The sequence below is a fragment of the Uloborus diversus genome, chromosome 5 (assembly GCF_026930045.1).
Source record: "Uloborus diversus isolate 005 chromosome 5, Udiv.v.3.1, whole genome shotgun sequence".
NCBI lineage: Eukaryota > Metazoa > Arthropoda > Arachnida > Araneae > Uloboridae > Uloborus > Uloborus diversus.
Window position 1 is genome coordinate 10377846 of NC_072735.1, and position 20286 is coordinate 10398131.

Consider the following 20286-nt stretch of genomic DNA (forward strand, 5'->3'; position numbering starts at 1 on the left):
AAGGTACAATTTTAGCTCTGTATCCTTTTTTAGGATTTTCATTAATTGCATTGAGCTTTACTAAACATTCTGTATGATTAACATATCTCAAAGTAACAAATTTTACTGAGCTTTCTGCATACACAAAACTCCTTAAAATAATCCAAGGAAAACAGAAAGACATATTTGGTTACATTATCAGGATCTTCAACCCTTTTACCAAATCACTGCATAGTTGTAATTATAATATGGTAACATAGTAGTAAATGTTTGGTTATGACCTGCATTTGAGTAATTTTTAGTTTAAAAAAAAGTTTCATATTCCTTATTTTGTGGTCTATTTCTCATGCACCCTTGAATCCATTTTGGGATCATTATTCAAAAGGTTGTGTATCATGGTTCTTAGTTACTTCACAAATGGGGTTAAAATGTGAAAAAACTAGTTATTGCATGCTATTTTTAAAATGTCAAAGTTGCAATAAGTGTATACTACAAAAAATAAGTAAGTAAATAAAATAAATAAATCATTGCTTATGTAATTGACCTGTGACACAGCTTATTAAGGTACGATTTTAGTATTACGGAGGGTGGACATAGATATGCTAAAGTCTGTAATGTAATGTAGGTAGTACCAGTTTCAGTCATGTAATCTACTTCATAATATTCATTCAAAGATTTATCTAACTTTAATTGCATTGAGCTGTACAGTACATGTTTTCATACTAAGATCAAAGTGTTGTAAGTTTGTTAACAATGCATTTTCTTGAACTATTCTTAAGGTAGCCCTTCATAAAACAGCACTTTTGGCAGTCTCCTAAGTTCCAAAAATTCCCCCTTTTTTTCTTTTTCTGATACCTAAAAGTCGTTTTTAAAAAAATTTTTTTTAAAGAAAATTCTTAGTCTCTCCTTTTCTGTATAAAAAAGAAAATTTCTGTTAAAAAAACTAGTATTTTTACTTTTAGTTGCAATTTAAATAAAAAGTGCTTTCTAGCTACTTGTATCTATGCCCGGTAATACTAAATGCCTAACGCTTTCTCACTTTTAAAATAGAGCAAAAAATGGACTCAAACATGTTTGGAAATCACTGCCTTCTATCAGAGGTATTAAAAAATAATAGTTGAGAAATTAACCAATCGACAATTTATTTTGGATAATTTGGATAAATCACCATAGGAACGCCTACTTTGATGGTCGCCAGGTAGCGCTGTCCTTTGATAAACATTTAGTATTAAGGGGCCATCGCAAATCAAAGTACATCCCCTTAATTTGTTGGGTTGACACTACATAGTGCTGTCCCCAGAATGGGAGTTCACTTTTTGAGACAAATGCGATAGGCAATTAGGGCTGCAGAGAGCAATAAAGAGGGAGCTTTCAAAGGCTTTAGACTATTGTTTGCTTTTATGCAAAAAATTGATTTGTTTATTAGCTAAGATGGTTTTGCTTTGTATTCTATTTTAGCAAAGATATTTCTATTTTGCTTTAATTATCTTAATTATTACAACTTTTATTTTTTGTTTTCTGTTATTTTTGGATTTTTTAAGAATGTGATTAACTGGTGCAATTTGTTTCAGGCGTTTTTGATGCAGTTTAGGTATGCATCAACTATGAGAAAAGTTGTTGCAGTATACAGGGAATGGATTCATAAAAATGTATGTTTTTCAATTTTATTCAAGAATATTATTTTTAGTTTCCAGAAAGCAAATGCAGTTGATCTTTAGCTCCCTTTGTTTTAATTGATGATCTATTAATTCCAATTGTAGGGAAAAGTTTGTTATATAAAAATACTTTTTTGTTTAGCACTATTAATAAAAAAGATAAGCATGTAAAGGTAAGAGATAAAAGTGATGTATGTATTCTGTTTATTTGACGTTCTATGTCTAGTTTTTGAATTATTTGTGCATTCTTTTAAAAATGAAGGCTTAATTGCTTGCGGAAGAGTAGGGATACTTGATCTCTCAGGAAACTTGTTCCCCCTTTGAAATCTTGACACTGCTGTAATGCACAATTTTAACGTTAGCAATATTACTGAGCTGCCATGGTAGGTTTGCATCCCCAAGTATCACATGACCCATTTTGTACTTTTGTACTTGAGGTAAATGTGTAATTGTCAGTTTTCAGTGGAGAGATAATGTTTTTGAATTCTGGATTTAAAATGTTGCTAGCTTTTTGTTGCAGCTATGCAGTATATACGTTATTTTTATGATATGGTAAAAGATTGAGAAAGATGTAAAAATATGAGAAGTACAAACTTGTAGCTTTTTTTAGCTGTAATTTTGAAATATGTTTAAAAAGTATGCTTGATCCTTTTGACCCAAGGAGATTTGATTCAGGGTCAAATATCCTTTAATATGATTTTACGCTTAAGTATATGCTATTTTTTCTACTTAATGTTTAACAAAAATGCCATTGCATTACAAAATACAGCCTACAGCTAAAGTAAATCCCTTTTCATTAGCAAAAGCTTAAAAAAGCTCACTTGGGAGAAATGTTATGTCATCACATCATAAAAAAGTACCCATACCAACTTTTAAATCTACTATTAAGCTTATAGGCTGCTTTACTTTTTCAAAATTAGTGTTGAATTTCGAAATCATGAAACTATAAAAGCTATGGACTTTTTAAAATTTATAAAAGTTAAGTTTATGATTTAATATATTCCTTTCATTTAGTTTGGTTGTCCTTTTATTTTATTTATTTATTTTTTTTTTTTATCAAAGCAAGACCTGTGTAAGTAAAGACTTGTTTTAATGTTTGAATAAAAATTCATTTTGCTTTTTTTGAATTTAAATGGTTTAAATTATGTTTTTTTCTCTTTTTTTCTTCAAAATTCTAGAGCCCTGATAAACCATTGTTTTTGGAAGAACCTGTTGCATCGGCCGCAGAGTCAAAAGAAGATAAAATCGAAACTTCTAAGACAAATGTAATTTCAATTCATTTTTTTACTTACAGTATGGGAAATATATCTATTACTTCTAATTCATATTGTTTCTTCAGTATTTGTTCTGTAAATCAAGTCATGTATTTTGCACACTGTACCATTTTTTTTTCAACAAGATAACTCCTTTTTTCTCCTTTTATTTACACATTGAATTTTCTTTTGTTTTTGAGATTAATTTCTGTTCTAGAAAGAGTTTTTTTTTTTTTTTCCTCTGTTGTGCTAACAGCCTCAGGTTTTCAAAATTTTTTATTCTTTGTATAAAGTAAGAGAATATTGCAAAAAATTCCTGCTCGGATTTTAGCCTAAATTTCTATTTTAATTATCGTGGAAACAATTTTGGCCAATTTGATGATGCCTGTGTGCATGTACAAAATTAAAGCTACTGAAATGTGGATTTTGGCTATCTCTGAAACTATTTCCTTAAATTTTGTCGTAATATCTGTAGTGCATGTGTGTGCATATATTTATATGTTTTGTTATATATTGTGAATGTATATGTTTCTTACACAATGGGAGGATGAAATGCAAATGCTGATGTTCCATATTTAGGGCCTAACAATGTCTTGCTGTGCACTTCCTCTTTTGGTTGCAACAGGTAAAGTGCGTGCAAAAAAGCACATTACCTGTTTGTTTGTTTTTTTGCATTAGGTTGCAGCTAATTTCTAATTTTATTTGGTGTTAAGTTATATTTTCCTCAATATATCTCTGCTCGTTAAAAGATGATTTCATGGTGCTTAGTGATTGTTGGTGACAGTTTAATAAGTTATTAATTTTTTTTTTTGAAATTAAGTTGTTTATTACATTGAGTACCATTATTGCATCAACTGGATTTAATTTTAGTAATTAAAAATGTATATATTGTTTAAAAAGAACTTATCACAAATCCCCTGTTGTTATAAGTTTTAATTAATAAAATTCTCAGGTGATAAAATTGCATTAAGTAAAATTTCAGATAAAAAGATATTATAAAGACTTTATTACTATTTCAGGAATCTGATGATTTATTTGAACATCAGGGATCTCAAGAACCATTAGGAATGCGCTTAAGGAAAGATTCTTATCTGAAAGCCATCCATAGCGATGTTAACCGTTTGAAAGCAGGGCTTCAAAATATGCTGATGATATTTCTTTCTAATACAGCAAATGTATTTTTGCTTGATCTATCGCATGATAATATTGGCATGTTAGAAGAACAGGTAATAATATTGAAGATTTTACTGTGATTCATTAATCATTTTTTACACTCTCATAACTTATCAAAGCTGTAATCTAAAAAAAGATTAAGTTTTATGGGTCAATTAATTTAATCCTTTTTGCTATTACATGTCTATGTTCTGGTGATTTGTCTTGGAGGTACAAGAAAATACTTTTGATTGGCGACCTACTCTCTCTCAAAATTTATTAAAATGTCAAAAATCTATAAAACATAAATGAAATTTTATTGCTTTGTAGAAATGTTGCTAAAAGTAGGTGTGTGAAGTGGAAAAAAATGGGTCCATTCATTTTGTGTAGTTTAATTTACTGTTTTAAGTATTTTGAGGATTGATGATTATCCATTGATTTACAATAATTTAATTCAAAATATGGTGTTCCTAACACTTAAGGTTTCTGTATTTTTAGGTTGATATGTGTAAACGTGTTTTGAACATTTATCGATACATGGTAATGAATGTTAACATGGAGAAAAGGGTTTGGTAAGCATAGTCTACTTGCCTTTAATGTTTTAAATTATTAATAATTTAACAAAGGTAGTTTAGATTTTTATTTATTCTTTTTTTGACCTTAGGGAGCAGTTACTGTTGGTTCTGCTGCAGATAACCTCTCTTGTTCTGAAAGAAGTTCCTCCTGTTAGAAAAGAAGATACTTTAGGTGGAAGATTAGCACCAGCTCTTTTTCAAGTAAATATTTAATTTTTTTCTTAAAATAAATTTACGTTTTTACCATTAAAGATTTTGTTTTTTGTTTAACCCTTTACTTACTTTTTTTAACACGCTTTTATTAGCGTCACCTGTATGTATGTATGTATCTTGTAACGGAATCTTGCAGCTCAAATTTTGCCCACTTCCTGAGATCGGATTCTTTTGAAATTTGGTACCCGACCTCAGACCCGATGACAATGCAATATTCTATAATCAAAATAATTAATTAACTCTTTTAATTGTTAGTTTCCTCCAATTTTAATCAATATTTTGGCATAAATCCAACAATGTGAAAAAGGAAAAATTAAAAAAAATACATTAAAAATGCTCGCAAAACTTATTTAAAAATATCTACAAAAACCTTTAATTTCTCTGCATCAGACAAAATTTGTTCCAATATTCCAAGGTAATTAGAACATGAAATATAATTGTTTTTAACTAATTTCATGCCAAAATTTAGGTGAGTCTTCAATTGGAAATTCATTGCTGATCAGACCATTGTTGAACAAAACTTTTATTCAAATGCATCTCAAATTTTCAAAGTAATATAAATATGATTTCCGCAAACATACATCGATGACTCGCAGTAGCTTCCCATCGGGGTGCCTTTGTCTTAACTTTAAGATATTACCTCACACTCATTTTATAAATAATTTCATCAATTAAGTCCCAATCTGATTCAATTTTTCATATACTGCGCACAAAAAAAAAAAAAAAAAAAAAATATTGCCTGATAATTTTCCAACATAAAGACCAAAAAACAGAAAAATAAAATAATAGTTTGAAAAACCAAAAAGCACCCTTTCGTAGCAAAATGAACTAAAAAGTGAAAAATAATCTTTGTATGATAGTAGTTGACCAATCACTTAATTTTAATGTAATACAAAAAGGGGGGGGGGGGCTTCTTATCAGTTGTCTGGAATTTCTTCCATTTGTTGTCGAAGCAAAAATGTAAATAGACAGCACCCCATGCTTTTTTGTATTACATTAAAATTAAGTGATTGATCAACTGCTATCATCCAAAGATTATTTTTCACTTTTTAGTTCATTTTGCTACGAAAGCGTGTTTTTTTAGTTTTTTTAAACTATTATTTTATTTGGTATAAGTTCTCTTTTAGCAAATTTCTTGTTTTCATTTTTTTTTTTTATGTTGCATGAGTAATGCAGTTAAACAAACTTCTTTTTGTTGTTGTGATAACTATACGGGCACAAATTTTGTTTTACAATAGATTGTGGCAAAAACTCATTATTATATAAGACACTGTTTCTAGGCTCCTACTGAATTGATAACTCAAGTGTCCACTATATAATTAATTTTTATCTTAATCCTAGAAAATGGATACATATGATTTTATTTTGTATTTTTAAATAGTTGCTAAAAAAATGGATACATATGATTTTTTTTTTGTATTTTTAAATAGTTGCTAAAAAAATTGAAATCAGTTGTAATTTTCTGAAATGGTTGTATATACATAACTTTTTTGTGGTTTTATGTTAAGTATAATTAATGATAATATTTTTTTTTCAGACTCTTATTGTTACCTGGATCAAAGCAAATTTAAATGTTGTGATATCCACAGAACTCTGGGATCAATTTATTTCTGTTTTGTCATCTTTAACTCAGTGGGAAGAGCTGATTAAAGAATGGGCAGTATGTTAAAACTTGTTTTCTATCAGTGTATATTTTGGTGCCAGAAACATTTCTGCTATAAAGCCATTTGTTTAAATAATGAGTAGAATGTAGTTATATTGTATTATGTTCTAAATTTCAAATATTTCATTCTTTGCTTTATTCTGTGTACTTACCAGTTGTTGCAGAAAAGTAGTTTCTTGGAATTAAAACTTCACGCTAATACTTTAAAAACCCACCCCTAAAAGAAAGTTTGAAATTCTACTGAGCTTCTTACAAAATTAGATACATGTATTTTTGAATATTTTATCAGCCACATCATCTGATAAAATTCTGTAAACAAATGTGCTCTGACAGGAACTGGTGCTAATAGGATTTTTCAGCTCTGAATGGAGGGGGGGGGGGGCAAAGAAAATGGAACCCACAATTGATTTTCAGTATTCAGATATCAATAAGGTATTGCAGAAAATTGAAAACTGAAAAGACTGAAGACTGAACTATGAATGGAAAATTCTTCAATATTTACTTCTGTTTTGTTGAGATGGGTTTCTTTAAGTTTGTTGCAAAACTGACTGGTTTGTCAATATTTAAATGATTGTGAAATATATTTAAAAATTTCATTACCTTTTTTTTGTGATGAAGGGAAGAATAAATGAAGAAATGGTGATCTTTTTTTTGTTGTGTGTTTTTTGTTGTCTTGTATTAGAAAATCTACAACAGAACAATATACAGGATGTTTTATCCTGAATTTAATAAAAAGATTGCATATCTGTAAACTATTTAATTTATTTTAATGAATCAAACTTTCAATGAAACTATTATAATCCAAGTTTCTATAAATTCTCTAATTGGGGTTCTCCAAAGACAGGACAAATGTCTTAGCAGTATTTTCGTTCCTGCCGCACAGGTCATTAAATATACTCTGTTGATGATTCAAGCACTTCAATTATTTGCTGTTTCAGGGTGTTGCTTCAGTTTTTCAAGGACTGAATAAGTACTTAAAGAACTGGAGTCGCAAACACTTGTCTTTAACAAAATATAGGGGAAAAAGTTGAAGGGTTTGTTGTGAAGGGTTCGGTAGCTAACACAGCAAGATCATGTCCTTCGGTCAGACTTGACCAATCTAGCAATGAGGTAGACTATGGACTTGAAGCTGGTTCACACACTGTGCAATGCTGTGGATTTTTTTCAAATTTCACATAGAAAGTTGATCTTTATGACATAACAATGAAACATAGTCTTTGAATGATGATAAACATTGGTACTTTAGGGTGCTCCAAAACACAGTATCCCTTTTCGTCTTTCTCCTGCATAGATGGCACCATTTTGATTAAAAGTGCCACTAGTAGGATTTCATAACCAGGAAATTATTTACTGTTGCTATATAAAACTAGGATGATTGTATTTTCATAATCAGTTTGCTTCAGAAAAATAAATCAATTACTGAATTTATATTGTGCTTTTTTTTATGTTCCATTCAATATGGAACACCATGTATTTAATATACATATATTTTTATATTTTAGTTTTTGGTTTAAACTACTTTCAGCATCATTAATATTGAAATTTTTCCTAACCATAGTTGTAGAATACAACTTAAGTCCTATGTTTTTTTTTTTTTTTTTTTTGAATCTAGAAAACTATGGAAACATTGACCAGAGTATTAGCAAAGCAAGTCTATTCTCTAGATTTGAATGATTTACCTTTGGACCGACTGAGTGAGCAAAAGATCAAAAGAATTCGTGGTGCCAGGAAAACAATGATAGGGAATTTAGACAATAAGTTTGAAAAAGAGAAGTCAAAAAGTGAAAATATTACTGATAAAGGAAACTTTTTGGTTGGAAATGTATATGATGATCATCCATCTCAAAATATTGGTAAGTTATTATGGTTATTATATGCTTTGTATCTACAGATGCATGTATTAGTATGTACAGAATTTTGTGGTAGAAACTTTAAGTTTATTTAATTTGAAGTTTTCAAAGTGAAAAATAAAAAAAAATAATTTAGATTTCATAAAGAGTTAATTTTAAAGCTTGAATTTTTCCAATTTTTTATTTTGGGATCCCCAACCCCTCCCCCCAAAAGAGTTTGTTAGGCATTTGATTTATTAAATCTTATATAATTCTTACATTGGTGCTGATCCTAATTCCTTTTTCAAAAGTAAATAAAACTTCAGAACTAGAATACCAAATACTTACAACCAAATCTCGATATAAGGTCACCTTTCGGGACTTCACGAAACTGACCTTCTAAGCGGGGTGACCTTATAACCGAACAATATAGATTTTATACCATGTGTTTAAGGAATAAACACGTCTATACATTTATTCTTTTTGAAATTTAAAACATTCAAAATTATCAGTAATTAGGTTACAATAGTTTAATAGATTTGAATCAATAAAAACTTTTGGAATCAATAAGAAATTTTAAAATGATTTTTAGAACTTTCATGTAGAGTAAAACTGCTAACAAATGTGCCTAAGCAGAGAACTGATTTGCAACTTATCTAACTTAAAAATTATCATTAATGCTGAACTGATAGATTTTTTCTTTAATTTAAGCACAATGGTTTTCTAAATGTTCTCTGAAAATTTGCAGCTTCGACTTCTCATGATTGATAAAAATGTACACTCTGAATGCCTTCGTTATTACTTTATACTTTAGTGTAACTGTCGTATGACTCACTTTCTACTGCATTCGGTGCAATACATGCTACGCTAATAGGAATACGGCTTTTCGCTTTTTAAGGATCGTATATCGCAGACAATTCTTGGAAGTGATTCTATTAAGTACTGAAATCATTTAAAGAAATCAGACAGAAGTGACCTAATAAGTGATTAATGTATTAAGACTTGACCACATATCCGATAAGACATAACATATAATTCCTATTCAATGAACCGGGACTTCAGAAAAGTGACCTTATATGCGGGGTGACCTTATAAGCGAGTGACCTTATATCGAGGTCTGACTGTATACAAATTTGATAATTTTATTATAATGTACATGTTTGTGGAGGGGGGGGGAGGGAGGGAAAGGCACATTAAAACAAGTACTTTTTTCATTTCATTGTTTGGAAACCGACTGTTTTTTTTAGCAACCTTGTTTGCGTGATTTAGTTTTTGGAACATAATAAGGGAATCAAAGTATTTTTTACGTAGCAAGATGTATCACATTTCGGATTGTGTAGTCTCTAAAACAAATTTGTTTAAAGGAAGAATGAGTGAGTTTTAGAGTTGCAGTACTGTTATTTAGTATTGAAATAAAAAAGTAAAAGCTACAATTGTAGGACTTCATAATAAATTGTGATTTGAAGTAGCCCCCTTAAAAAAAGAGAGAAATTGCATATAACTGGTATTTTATGTATTCCTGTTCCCCTTAAGGTCGTTTGCACTTTTTTTTTTTGAATTCGAGCCATTTTTGAAAAAAAACCAGTAAGTTAGCAATTGCATGAAATTCCACAAGTATGAATTTTAGAAACTTAAAACAGGCTAGAAAAAAATGTCTTCGGTCAACATGTTGCAATGGACTTGAACTGATAGCATGGAATTTTCGTAAAAATAATTGAAATATTAATTTTGCACTAATGTGTATTAGAACAAAAATGAATTAAAATGTCATATTACTTTTATTCCATTAGAAAATGATCATTCCTTTACATACTTATTTTAAAAAAAAAAAACTGATATGATGGTTACTGTATGGCACAGTATATGAGATGGGTTCAAAGTACTGGATCAAACACATCAATGACAAACAGGCCAAAATTGTAAAAGTAATAAGCAATGTATGTATATCAAGCAGAAATTGACACTTCATGTACAAAGTAATAACTAACAACTACAATAATAATGATAGAGCTAAGCAACTCAGAAGAAAAATTAATTTTAAAAAGAAATACATGACTAAAACATATTAGCAAATTTAACTTGAAGGAGAAAAGTGTTTTAAGTGTTAGAAGAAATGACTAAATGGAATTTTGACGTTGGAGAATTAAAAAAGTTTCATACTATATACTTTTAAAGAAAAAACTGCAGAATATCAAAGGGGAGAAAATAATAAAACTACCAATCTCCCTCTCTATAAAGACAAATAATATTCGCTATGTGCCAAATTTACTCTTTTAAACATTGGTTGTGTACAGGGCTCGATGTATATTAGGCATCATTTCCTTGAGGGGAGTTAAAAAAAAAAAAAAAAAAAGAATACTTTGGCGACTGCTGTTTTCCTGAGTCTTTCAGAGAAGTTTTCCTATAAAATCTTAGAAATATTTTATCTGGTGCCTAAAATTTTTGCCTGGCTCTTGAAGTTTTTCAATTTTTGTCGGTCACTGTTTATGTATTAATTAAGTTATTTTACCTTACAGATCAAAGAACCGGACATCCAGTTGTAAGAACTCGCTCAGGCAGTGGAGATCATTCTAAAATTCATGGATCTATTTCTGATGGTGGCATCCGCCGAAGTATTAGTGATTCCAGTTTGTTTAAAAAAGGTTTGTATAGGTTTTTCCCAATTTTTTTAAAACATACTTCTAAGCTCTATTCATCCATCATTTGTAACATCAAGCCCTGTTACTGAATTGAAGCTCTAATACAGTAAAGCATCTTTTATTTATCTCTTGATTATGCGTCTTTCAGGGACAAACTGGGAATAAAATTCGGTTCGGGCGTCCAGGAAAGACTGGCGCCTCTCCAATTAAAAAAAAAAAAAAAAAGAAACCTCACATTCATTAATAATTAAATATTTAATGAATATTCAGAAACATAAATTATAGAACTATTTCATTATTTATTTTAAACTGAATAACTAATAAATTCATTATTGAAAATAAGTAACCAAATATTGATTTAAATAATCAGCTAATATTTATTAAAATCAATAAATAGCATTTTATTAAAAAAAAGAGCAAATAATATATTTTTTTAAATTGTTGTGGCAGCAGGATGTGTTCAAGATACACCTAGTACAGTAGTGCAACCAGAAAAAAGTTTTTTTTTTGGGGGGGGGGGGGGGGGGGGAGAACTGACCACACTGAAAAAAACTGAAGGAAAGGGGGGTCCGGGGGGTTCTGCTCTGGAAAAATGTTAAAATTTGTAGTCTTAAAAAAGCAATTTTAGACTTTCTTTGTTGATATTAGGCGGGAAAAAAGGTACAGCGATCTCAGCAGAAATTTCTAGAGATTGAAGCCTTAAAAACGCGATTATAAGCCACATTTATTGACGTTAGGGTGAGTGATTGTGAACTCACTCTAACGTCAGGGACAGTCCCGATTGATTTCATTTTAATAGATCGAAATCAATTTCTCCTGCCTCCTTCAAGTTTTTGAAATTGAAATTTAAAAAGTTCAATTGTAGGCTATCTTTGAAGATTTTATGGGAAGAAGGTTCTGGTGCTCTGCCCTGGAAAATTTTTCAAAATTTTGATCCTAAAAACTTAAGCAAAGATTTATATTCAGGAGCTGTTCCACTTCCTTTAGAGAAAGGCGGTTTAGGTACCCTTGCCAAAATATTTTCTGAAATTCAAGTCTTAAAATTGCTATGCAAGACCATATTTTGTAATATTGGTAGGGCCAGTAATTTTCGAAGATAAAAGCTCCAAAAATGCAATTTTAAACAATTTTCGATGTCACTGAGTATTTGAGTACTTCACCTGGAAATATTTGCGAAGTTGAAGGTCTGGAAACGAAATTTCAGATGTTCTATAAGTCTCATGTTAGTGAGAAATTGATAATAAAATTACCTGGAATGATTTTGTTTCTTTTGTTTGTGTTATGTATGATTTTTGACATCCTATTAAATATTAACTACAAATTAACATGAAAGGGGTCTGCTTTCTATAAAGTTTGGGAAGCCCTGGTATAAGAGCAAATAATGAGAAAAACTCCGTGTTACTAATTTTCTTAGCGGTTTATTGCTATTTCAAAGTAAAAATATAATGAATGATAATATAGTAAAACGATCAGTGATAAATTCATTCATATAAAAATAAAGTTAAAAAGTAGCTTAATATGTGAAAAATTACTACATTTACTTACAATATTAGTGATTTTTAAAAAAGTGGAGGGGGACAAAAGGGTCAGCACATTAAACAATGAGGAGAGATTTCAACTGTGTAATTTTTCTCGCTAAGTTGTTATTTAAAATTTCATCAAAATTCAGGTTTTCCATCGAAGTTCGTTTCCTCTAATTTTACCAAAGATTGCGTATAAAGCGGTTTTCAGACTACAAATTAAAAAAATTTCCGTAAGTGGGCTATGAATTTTTCCTCTTCTAAAATCACCAAAGATCTTCTAAAACTGCATTTTTAGAGCTACAATTTCAAACATTTCCGAGGAAGAGCCTCCAAAAACCCCTCTCTTTTATACAATCAAACAACAACTACTTTTTGTTAAGTTTCAATTTTGAAAAATAAACGCCAGAATACATCCCAACCTTTTCTTCTCCTAACATTACCAAAGTTTGTCTAAAATGCATTTTAGGCTGCAAAATAGAAAATTTCCAGATTGAGAAACCCCCCGAGCATCCTATTTCTGAGTGAATATTTAGATTTAGTAATGACTAATGACTTCCTCTTAAACCATAAGCTGAATCCTCTTCTCTCTCTCTGTATATTATATACACACATATATCTCATCATCATCATCATTTTCATGGATTAGGCTTTCAGCCTGTTCCGGCTTTCTGGTCTGTCCACCTCTTTATAGGTCGGCCGCGGTCTCGTGTGCCTTTGGGTTGATAATAGTAGACTGCCCTTGGTAGTCATCCATGCGCCATTCTTCGTACTTCATATATCTATTTTAAAAAAACTAAGGGACTGTCAATTTCATGTTCTTTTTTTATTTTTGACTTCAAGACGGCCGTGGCCCCTTGCTCCTTGCTTCTCAATTCTCAACTTTTTTGTGCTGAGTTACCATGTAGCTTGTTGGAAGGTATGTTTTAATTCTTCTCATAATGGGAATTTGAGCTCGCTCACATGGGACAGCTAGTTTGACACAAAAGTAACTTTGCTGAGTAACTCATACTTCAACTGATTTTTTTTTTTTTTTCTATTTTAAAGCCCCCTCTCTCCCTGCTAATGATCATTATTCAGATCAGGAACATTTAAAAAAAAAAAAAATTTGTGTTAGCGGAGCTGTATTAAAAATGTAAAAAAGTAAAAAAAAAAAACAGATTGTGTTAGCTAGTTAGTGTATTTTACTTAGTTTAATCACAAGACTTCTTATTAGATGCAGTTTTGCAATTTTGCTCCCTTTTTTTTAAAACTAGAGTTATGAAATGAGTAAAGAATTCTCTCATAATTTGGAGGCATCCAATATACCATAACATTGGAAATGAATACCAGCTAAAGAAGTGAAATGAATAGCATGTTGCATGTACCTGTGGCCTACCCAAAAATTAATTTTAGGGGCTGCAGCTCTGTCAACCCACCCCTGAGTTTGTCACTGAACCCTACTGTGTAATAATTATAAACATCAATAAATATTTTTTTGCGAAGCATTAGTGAACGAACCATTTTTACAGCACTAACAAGAAAAATTGATCGCTAACAAATCTTAACAAAGCATTCTGTTAACAAGATCGTACAAAATAAATAATTACAATAAATCAATTGATATAGTTTTGCATATATACCATTCTTTTCACTTAAATTTCAAAGTACTTCCAAGCAATTGTTGTATAATAAATTAAAATATACTTCTTAAAAACACATTTGGGGAAAATTTTATGAAAGCAAATACAGGCACATGGTCCCTCGTCATTTGTGTCAAAGAGCTAAAATGAAATTATATGCAAACACTGGAAATCTCAAAACACGGCGGCCTGCGGAAGGGCTCTAAGCAAAGTGTTCAATAAAACTCTCTTGGAAATCTTCCGACATAGACAGGGCGGGACCTCAAAGCACTTTTGGAAACAAAAATGGTAAGATGTTCCATGTGAGTTGACAGTTGAGTACTGTGCATTGTACTACATCGTTATTAGCTAAAGCGAGGTAATTTTCTCAGTCCTGCTGAGTCCTGCTCCACTGATGAATCAAAAACAGATGTAGCTCATTTGAGCAAGATCTCTGTTGTAATGTGAGTCGTGTGGTGTGAAGGGAAGTGAGATCCTCTGCCCCAGAACCATCTCTTCTCTAGTCCTACTTGGTCCCGTCTTTTCCTGCAATGGTTATTAGGATATGAAGTGACAAAGACCCCCTGGGGTGGGGGAGGAAATGAATCACGGGAAGTCTAAAAATAACTTTTTTCCTTTTCCGATATTTTCTATTGCAAGCAAAAAAATTCTTCATTTTTCAACTGGCAAAAATTAATACAATAAAATTTTCAATAAGAAAAAAAAATGACGGTCGACCGGCGCCTTTTGGAGCGGCGCACCGGGCATTTGCCTAAATGCCCTCATAGCCAGTCCAACCCTGGCGTCTTTTATATTTATATGTTATTTTCGTTAAGTCCTGATTCATTCGTACCCCTTTTAATGCAAAAGCAAGTCATTTTCATACAGTAAAACCTGTAAAGTTGACCACCCTTGTAAGTTGACCACTATCAGGGGTGATTGTGTTTCGGTATTTTACCGAATTTCCGGTATTTTCGGACGTATTTCCGCTATTTTTATGTCCGAAAATACCGGAATTATGTTTTTTTTGTTACTCCCTACCTCCGCAATTTTTTTTACTATATAATACTCATCAAACATACCTGCAAGAGCCTTAAGATGGACACCTATATCCCTTAAGATGGACAAATGTCAAGATAATTTGTATAACACCAGCTCAAAAGTAACTTTGTAACCCATTAAAAATTTAATCAAATGTACACACAATATTTTGACTCGGAACTATTTAATACTATGGCAAAGGTGCACTTAAGTAGTAGGGGCCAAAGATTACCCCCCTCCCCCCCCCCCCCCCCCCCCCGTTCTCGCTTTGAAACTTTCAGGTATTTTTTTATGAACTCACAATCACCCCTGCACTATTTTCAGGCACAGAATTAGATCTATATCATGAAATTCAACCTCTATAAGTTGACCACTAAAGTAGTGTACCACAAGTGGTCAACTTACACAGGTTTCACTGTATCTTGAAATCTCCGTTATACACCGTTTTCCCCTTACAGAAGTTAAAAAAATTTCTGCATCGCAATCTTTCTCAGTTTCTACAGAGGGGGTGCACTCTCTGAGTCAAAATGATACCGAAAGGGTTAAACATCCTCATTTGTTTTAGCAGTCTTAACCCAAAAGTGCACTTACACCAACCACTTCTCCCTGCTGTTTTTGAAACCTTTTCAAATTTCATTGGTTTCATCCATTTGCTTTTTTTAAATTAATGAAATTTTGATATTAATTTTTTTGTATGACAATAATCATTTTAAATTAAATTTTAATGAACTTTTATTAAAGTTTGAGTATAGCTACCCACAGTTTCTATTTTTCGTAAGGTTTAGATTTTATTTTTTGAAATATTTTTGTAATGTATGTTACTGTAGAAACTCGTTTATTTAGCCCCTGTTTATCGGATCTCTGGTTGACCCGAATCAATTTGTAGAATTTAAAAAAAAATTGTTTTCACTTAAATAATACTTTTCAACTGTGATAGCAAGAATGGATCTACAAATACACCAAATATTCACTTTTTATTTTGATTAAATGTACAGCTCCTGCAAAGGTAGTACAGTAAATTCTAGTAATGTTGCAACATGGCATACTTGGAGCATCAGTTAAACACTACTGCGGCTGAACTAGAAATAATAAAATATTTGCAAAAAATGATCTCATGTAATTCTCATATAAAGCATTGTTTTTTGCTGTAAGAAAAGATGTCTGCTTATTTAAGAATGTGTTTTGCTTATTCCCATATGACCCAAATTACCCAGGTTGTCATTTAATCCACACTGTTTTTGGTTCCAATTAATATGGATAAACAAGGTTCTACTGTATTTAAAACTTTATACTGTTGCTTTAAAAAAAAAAAGATTTCTCCAGTGAATTAATTTGATGGTGATAAAAGCTTGTAATTGTACTCTTTTCTTGTTTATAAATAAGTATTTGAGTTACTATACTTATTTGTGCATAATTAATTTATCTCTTGATTAAAATAAACATTTAAGTCTTAAAACTTTACTACAACTGTATTCTTTGTGATAATTTTGCAATTAATGATTTTCAATTTTATTGTTCATTATTTGGGTCACTATTTAGTGTGCAACAGTTTTTGCATGCTTTTTTTTTTTTTTTTAATTGAAGCAGGTGGCGTAGCTGTCAAGAATTTTAACAATGATGTACCTAGTTTTTTTAAAAAATTCTGCTTGACTTAATCTTTCATTCCATCTCTTCTTTATTTTTAGCTATCCATCAACACAAAGAACATGCTATTTATGTATCTGGGCAGAAACAAGTATTTGTAACTGGTAAATTAAAATTAGTGTTCTTAATTTTATGCATTACTACACATGTTTTTTAAAATACTGATTCTGAAAATTCATTTCAAATTACATTTTCAGCAAAATTTTGAGAAATATTTATTTTATTTTTTAAAGTCAATTTTTATGAATTTTCACAAGATTTCCTTGATGTAAAATAATCAATCACATCATAATGAGATTATTTCCTCAACATATGTAATTTCTCATTTTACTGTTATAGCTGTATCAACTAATTGCTTACTTTAATTTACACTTAATCAAGAAAGGAAATCTTTACAAATGACTGAACAATTCAAAAGTTAATCTATTTCTTTTTAGGCTTGATAAAAAAATAAATAAATAAACAAATAAACTGCAAATAAAAGTGTTTGTGTGCATGTGTTTAATAAAAATCAATATTTAGAGCACAAGGTACTTGCTTTAAAATCATCTAGCTTTGTGGAAAAACACCTTTTAATAATAGCCGCAATTATGTATCCACTGCTTTCAATCATATAATTTCTTTTGGAAGTTTTGAATATATCAGCTTGTTTTCACCATTAGCACATTCTTAAATTATCAAATAATTTTATTCCTTACAAATACTTTTACTTGTTATTTAATATATTTTTTAATTGTGTAATTGGTGAATAGGGTAGCGAGCAACTTATAAAACCTCGAAAGTTAGGAAAGTAGGAAATTTTGCTATTATAGAAAAGTCCTTTAAATTCCATACTGCTCATGAATTTTTTATGTGGGGCAAAACTACATCTGAAAAATAGAACTTTGAATTAAGTTGTTTAAGAAAATTGGCGAATAATGTAGCAAAGAAATTTGGAAAATCGATTTTGATTCAGTTTTTGTAAAACTTCTGACTAAACTCACTAAGCTTTCATGCTGTCTGCTATAGTTTGCTAAGGACACATCACCAAGGTTATAATGTTTCAAAAAACTTTTTATTAAAAATTGTACATATTTTTTTGTGCACAAACGGGGTTATATATGTTTGGGAATAATTAACCCCCCCCCCCCCCGCCCCGTAAAGAAAATCCTGCATATGCTACTGGATACATTAATAAAAATAAATAAAATAATGGTAAATGAATTAAATAAATAAAGCATACATGCATTTGCACTTATTTCTAATGAATTGTACTAAGCACTTTGAAGTATGTTTGTGGTTTTATTACTACATTGAGGCTTTCTAACTTGTGTATGAACTGTATAAGATTTTTAATTTTAAAATAGGTGCTTCCCCGTCCGTTGAAGAGGATTTTTCTAAAGTTGTTCCCCAATTTGAAGAATACAGAGAATCGTCAAAAAAATATGTGTATTCCCGCCAAAAGAGCAAATCTCTAGATTTTTTAGCACACAGAGGTATTGATGCTTTTTCGCCTTTTATTTATATTTCGAAATCTGCTTGCATTTTGTTTTTTTCAATTTAGTACTGTTGTATCCATTATAAGCTTCTATCAGCAATATTTATTCTTATCAGCAATAAAAAATGTTATGAAAATGGAAAAATTTATATTATTATAACATATAATGCTTGAAACGCAGAATATGCGTAGCCACGGTGGCTTGACCTGAAGATGCGGGCTTCACGATCCAATAGGCATAGGTTCAAGTCAGCCATAAGGCGAATCTTGAGGGAATTTTTCAGAGAAAATCCTAAATGATGCTAAAAATGATTTGGGAAAAAATAAATTATGTATACATCTTTTTTTTATTATTAACTTATAATATAAATCTGAAGAGTTTTTTGTTTGAACGCACTTATCTCAAGAACTACTGGTTCAAATTGAAATTCTTTTTGTGTTGAATAGTCCATTCATTGAGAAAGGATATAGGCTATATAACATCACGCTATGACTAATAGGAGTGCAGCAGCAATAGAAAATATTATGAAAACAGGAAAATTGATATTTATACTAATATTATAAAGCTGAAGAGTTTGTTTGAAAGCGCTAATTTCAGGAACTACTTGTTTGAAGTGAAAAATTCTTTTTGTGTTAAATAGTCCATTTATTGAGAAGGCTTTAGACTTTTAAAAAAAAAATCAGATGGACCAAAATATTTGTAATTGCAAATTAAATGTTTAATTAATTGTTTAGTTCTATAAATTCCTAATAGATGGCTGGGTAAGTTAACTGTTCGAGAGGGCACTGGCCGACAGTGTCGATAGCTGCAAGGAACCGTGCCTATGCTACGCTGATGTGATCAGCGTGGAATGCGTTTTTGAATGCATTTTTTTTGATGTTCAAGTACATAATTTGATTCTGTATGATTTTTCTATAAGGTTTTGTTTTCCTTAACTTCTTCAATGTTTGTTTTTGTTCTTATAGTTGAAGACAGTTACTTATCTAAGTAAATAATTTGATTTGTTGGAATATTCAATTGTGATTGTTCTTTATAACGTTTTTATTATAGCATAGTTTATGTGGCAAAATACTTTGAATTGCAGGGTAAAAAACGCTTCACTCACTAAAGGGCAGGGTTACGGTGGCGCGGTTTGCTTGTCGCATTAAGCGATGAACTATGTAGTAGAAGGATCATTTTGAGTTTTAAAGCTACCGTTAATATTTTTATGTGTTTCAGCGAATAGTTTTAAATTCCAAAGAGACATTAATAAGTCTTTTGAAAAGGCGTGTACCCATTTTAGTTGAAGAAAAAAGATTATTTAACATCAAAAGGAAGGTGGGGCATGGATTTTTTTGTTCAACGGACTTTAACTTCTTAGCACTGGCATCACCGTGTGAGTATGATAGATATGCACAGAATGCTTTTTTGTCTGTTAAATATTTCTTAGATGTACATGAAAATCACACTACCTCTTAAGAAATTTGCAAATATTTTTCTCTTATTTTGGGACATTTTATTCATTATGTTTTTTATTTATTGATCTATCTATATTTCAGCTCCTTCAAATATATTCATTGTTGACTTAAAGCTGTTCTTATTCTTTAGCTGAATCTCCCTGCTTTTCTGAATCCTCTGAATGTCGAAGTAGATCCCCTTCTCCAACTCCATCTAGTGGTTTGGAGAACACAAGTATTAAAGATTCTCCAATGCAAATTGATGCTGTCATGTCCAGTACAGATAATTCATGCAATAACTCAGGTATAAGTAGAGCATTTTACTTTTTACCATGCATTTGCTCTGGCTCTTTTTTTTTTTTTTAATAGTGTCAATGGTTCACATTTTGAAAAGTGTCTATCTTAATGTAATTGATGCTTAGAAAATATATTTAAAAAATTTTTCTTGGTCCATTACTTACCGTTATTTTCCGCCAAACGTGCTGCTCTCCTAAACAAGGTTTTTTCTTATTTATACATATAATAAAATAACGTGTTTGTTTGTGTGTATGTGGCGCGCAACCCGGGAAAACAGTAAGGCCTAAAAAGATGAAGTTTGGTATACAGGT

At 30.7% G+C, this 20286-nt stretch overlaps 1 protein-coding gene across 1 annotated transcript in view; it reads left to right on the forward strand.

Moving 5' to 3' along the window:
* LOC129222439 (ral GTPase-activating protein subunit alpha-1-like) overlaps positions 1-20286 on the forward strand; it is an 81754-nt gene that overhangs the window by 25050 nt on the left and 36418 nt on the right. Inside the window, 11 exon segments of the mRNA XM_054856953.1 lie at positions 1551-1628; positions 2813-2899; positions 3907-4113; positions 4538-4611; positions 4704-4815; positions 6365-6487; positions 8103-8343; positions 10836-10961; positions 16806-16868; positions 18111-18239; positions 19830-19982. Coding sequence (XP_054712928.1) covers positions 1551-1628; positions 2813-2899; positions 3907-4113; positions 4538-4611; positions 4704-4815; positions 6365-6487; positions 8103-8343; positions 10836-10961; positions 16806-16868; positions 18111-18239; positions 19830-19982 — 1393 coding nt within the window.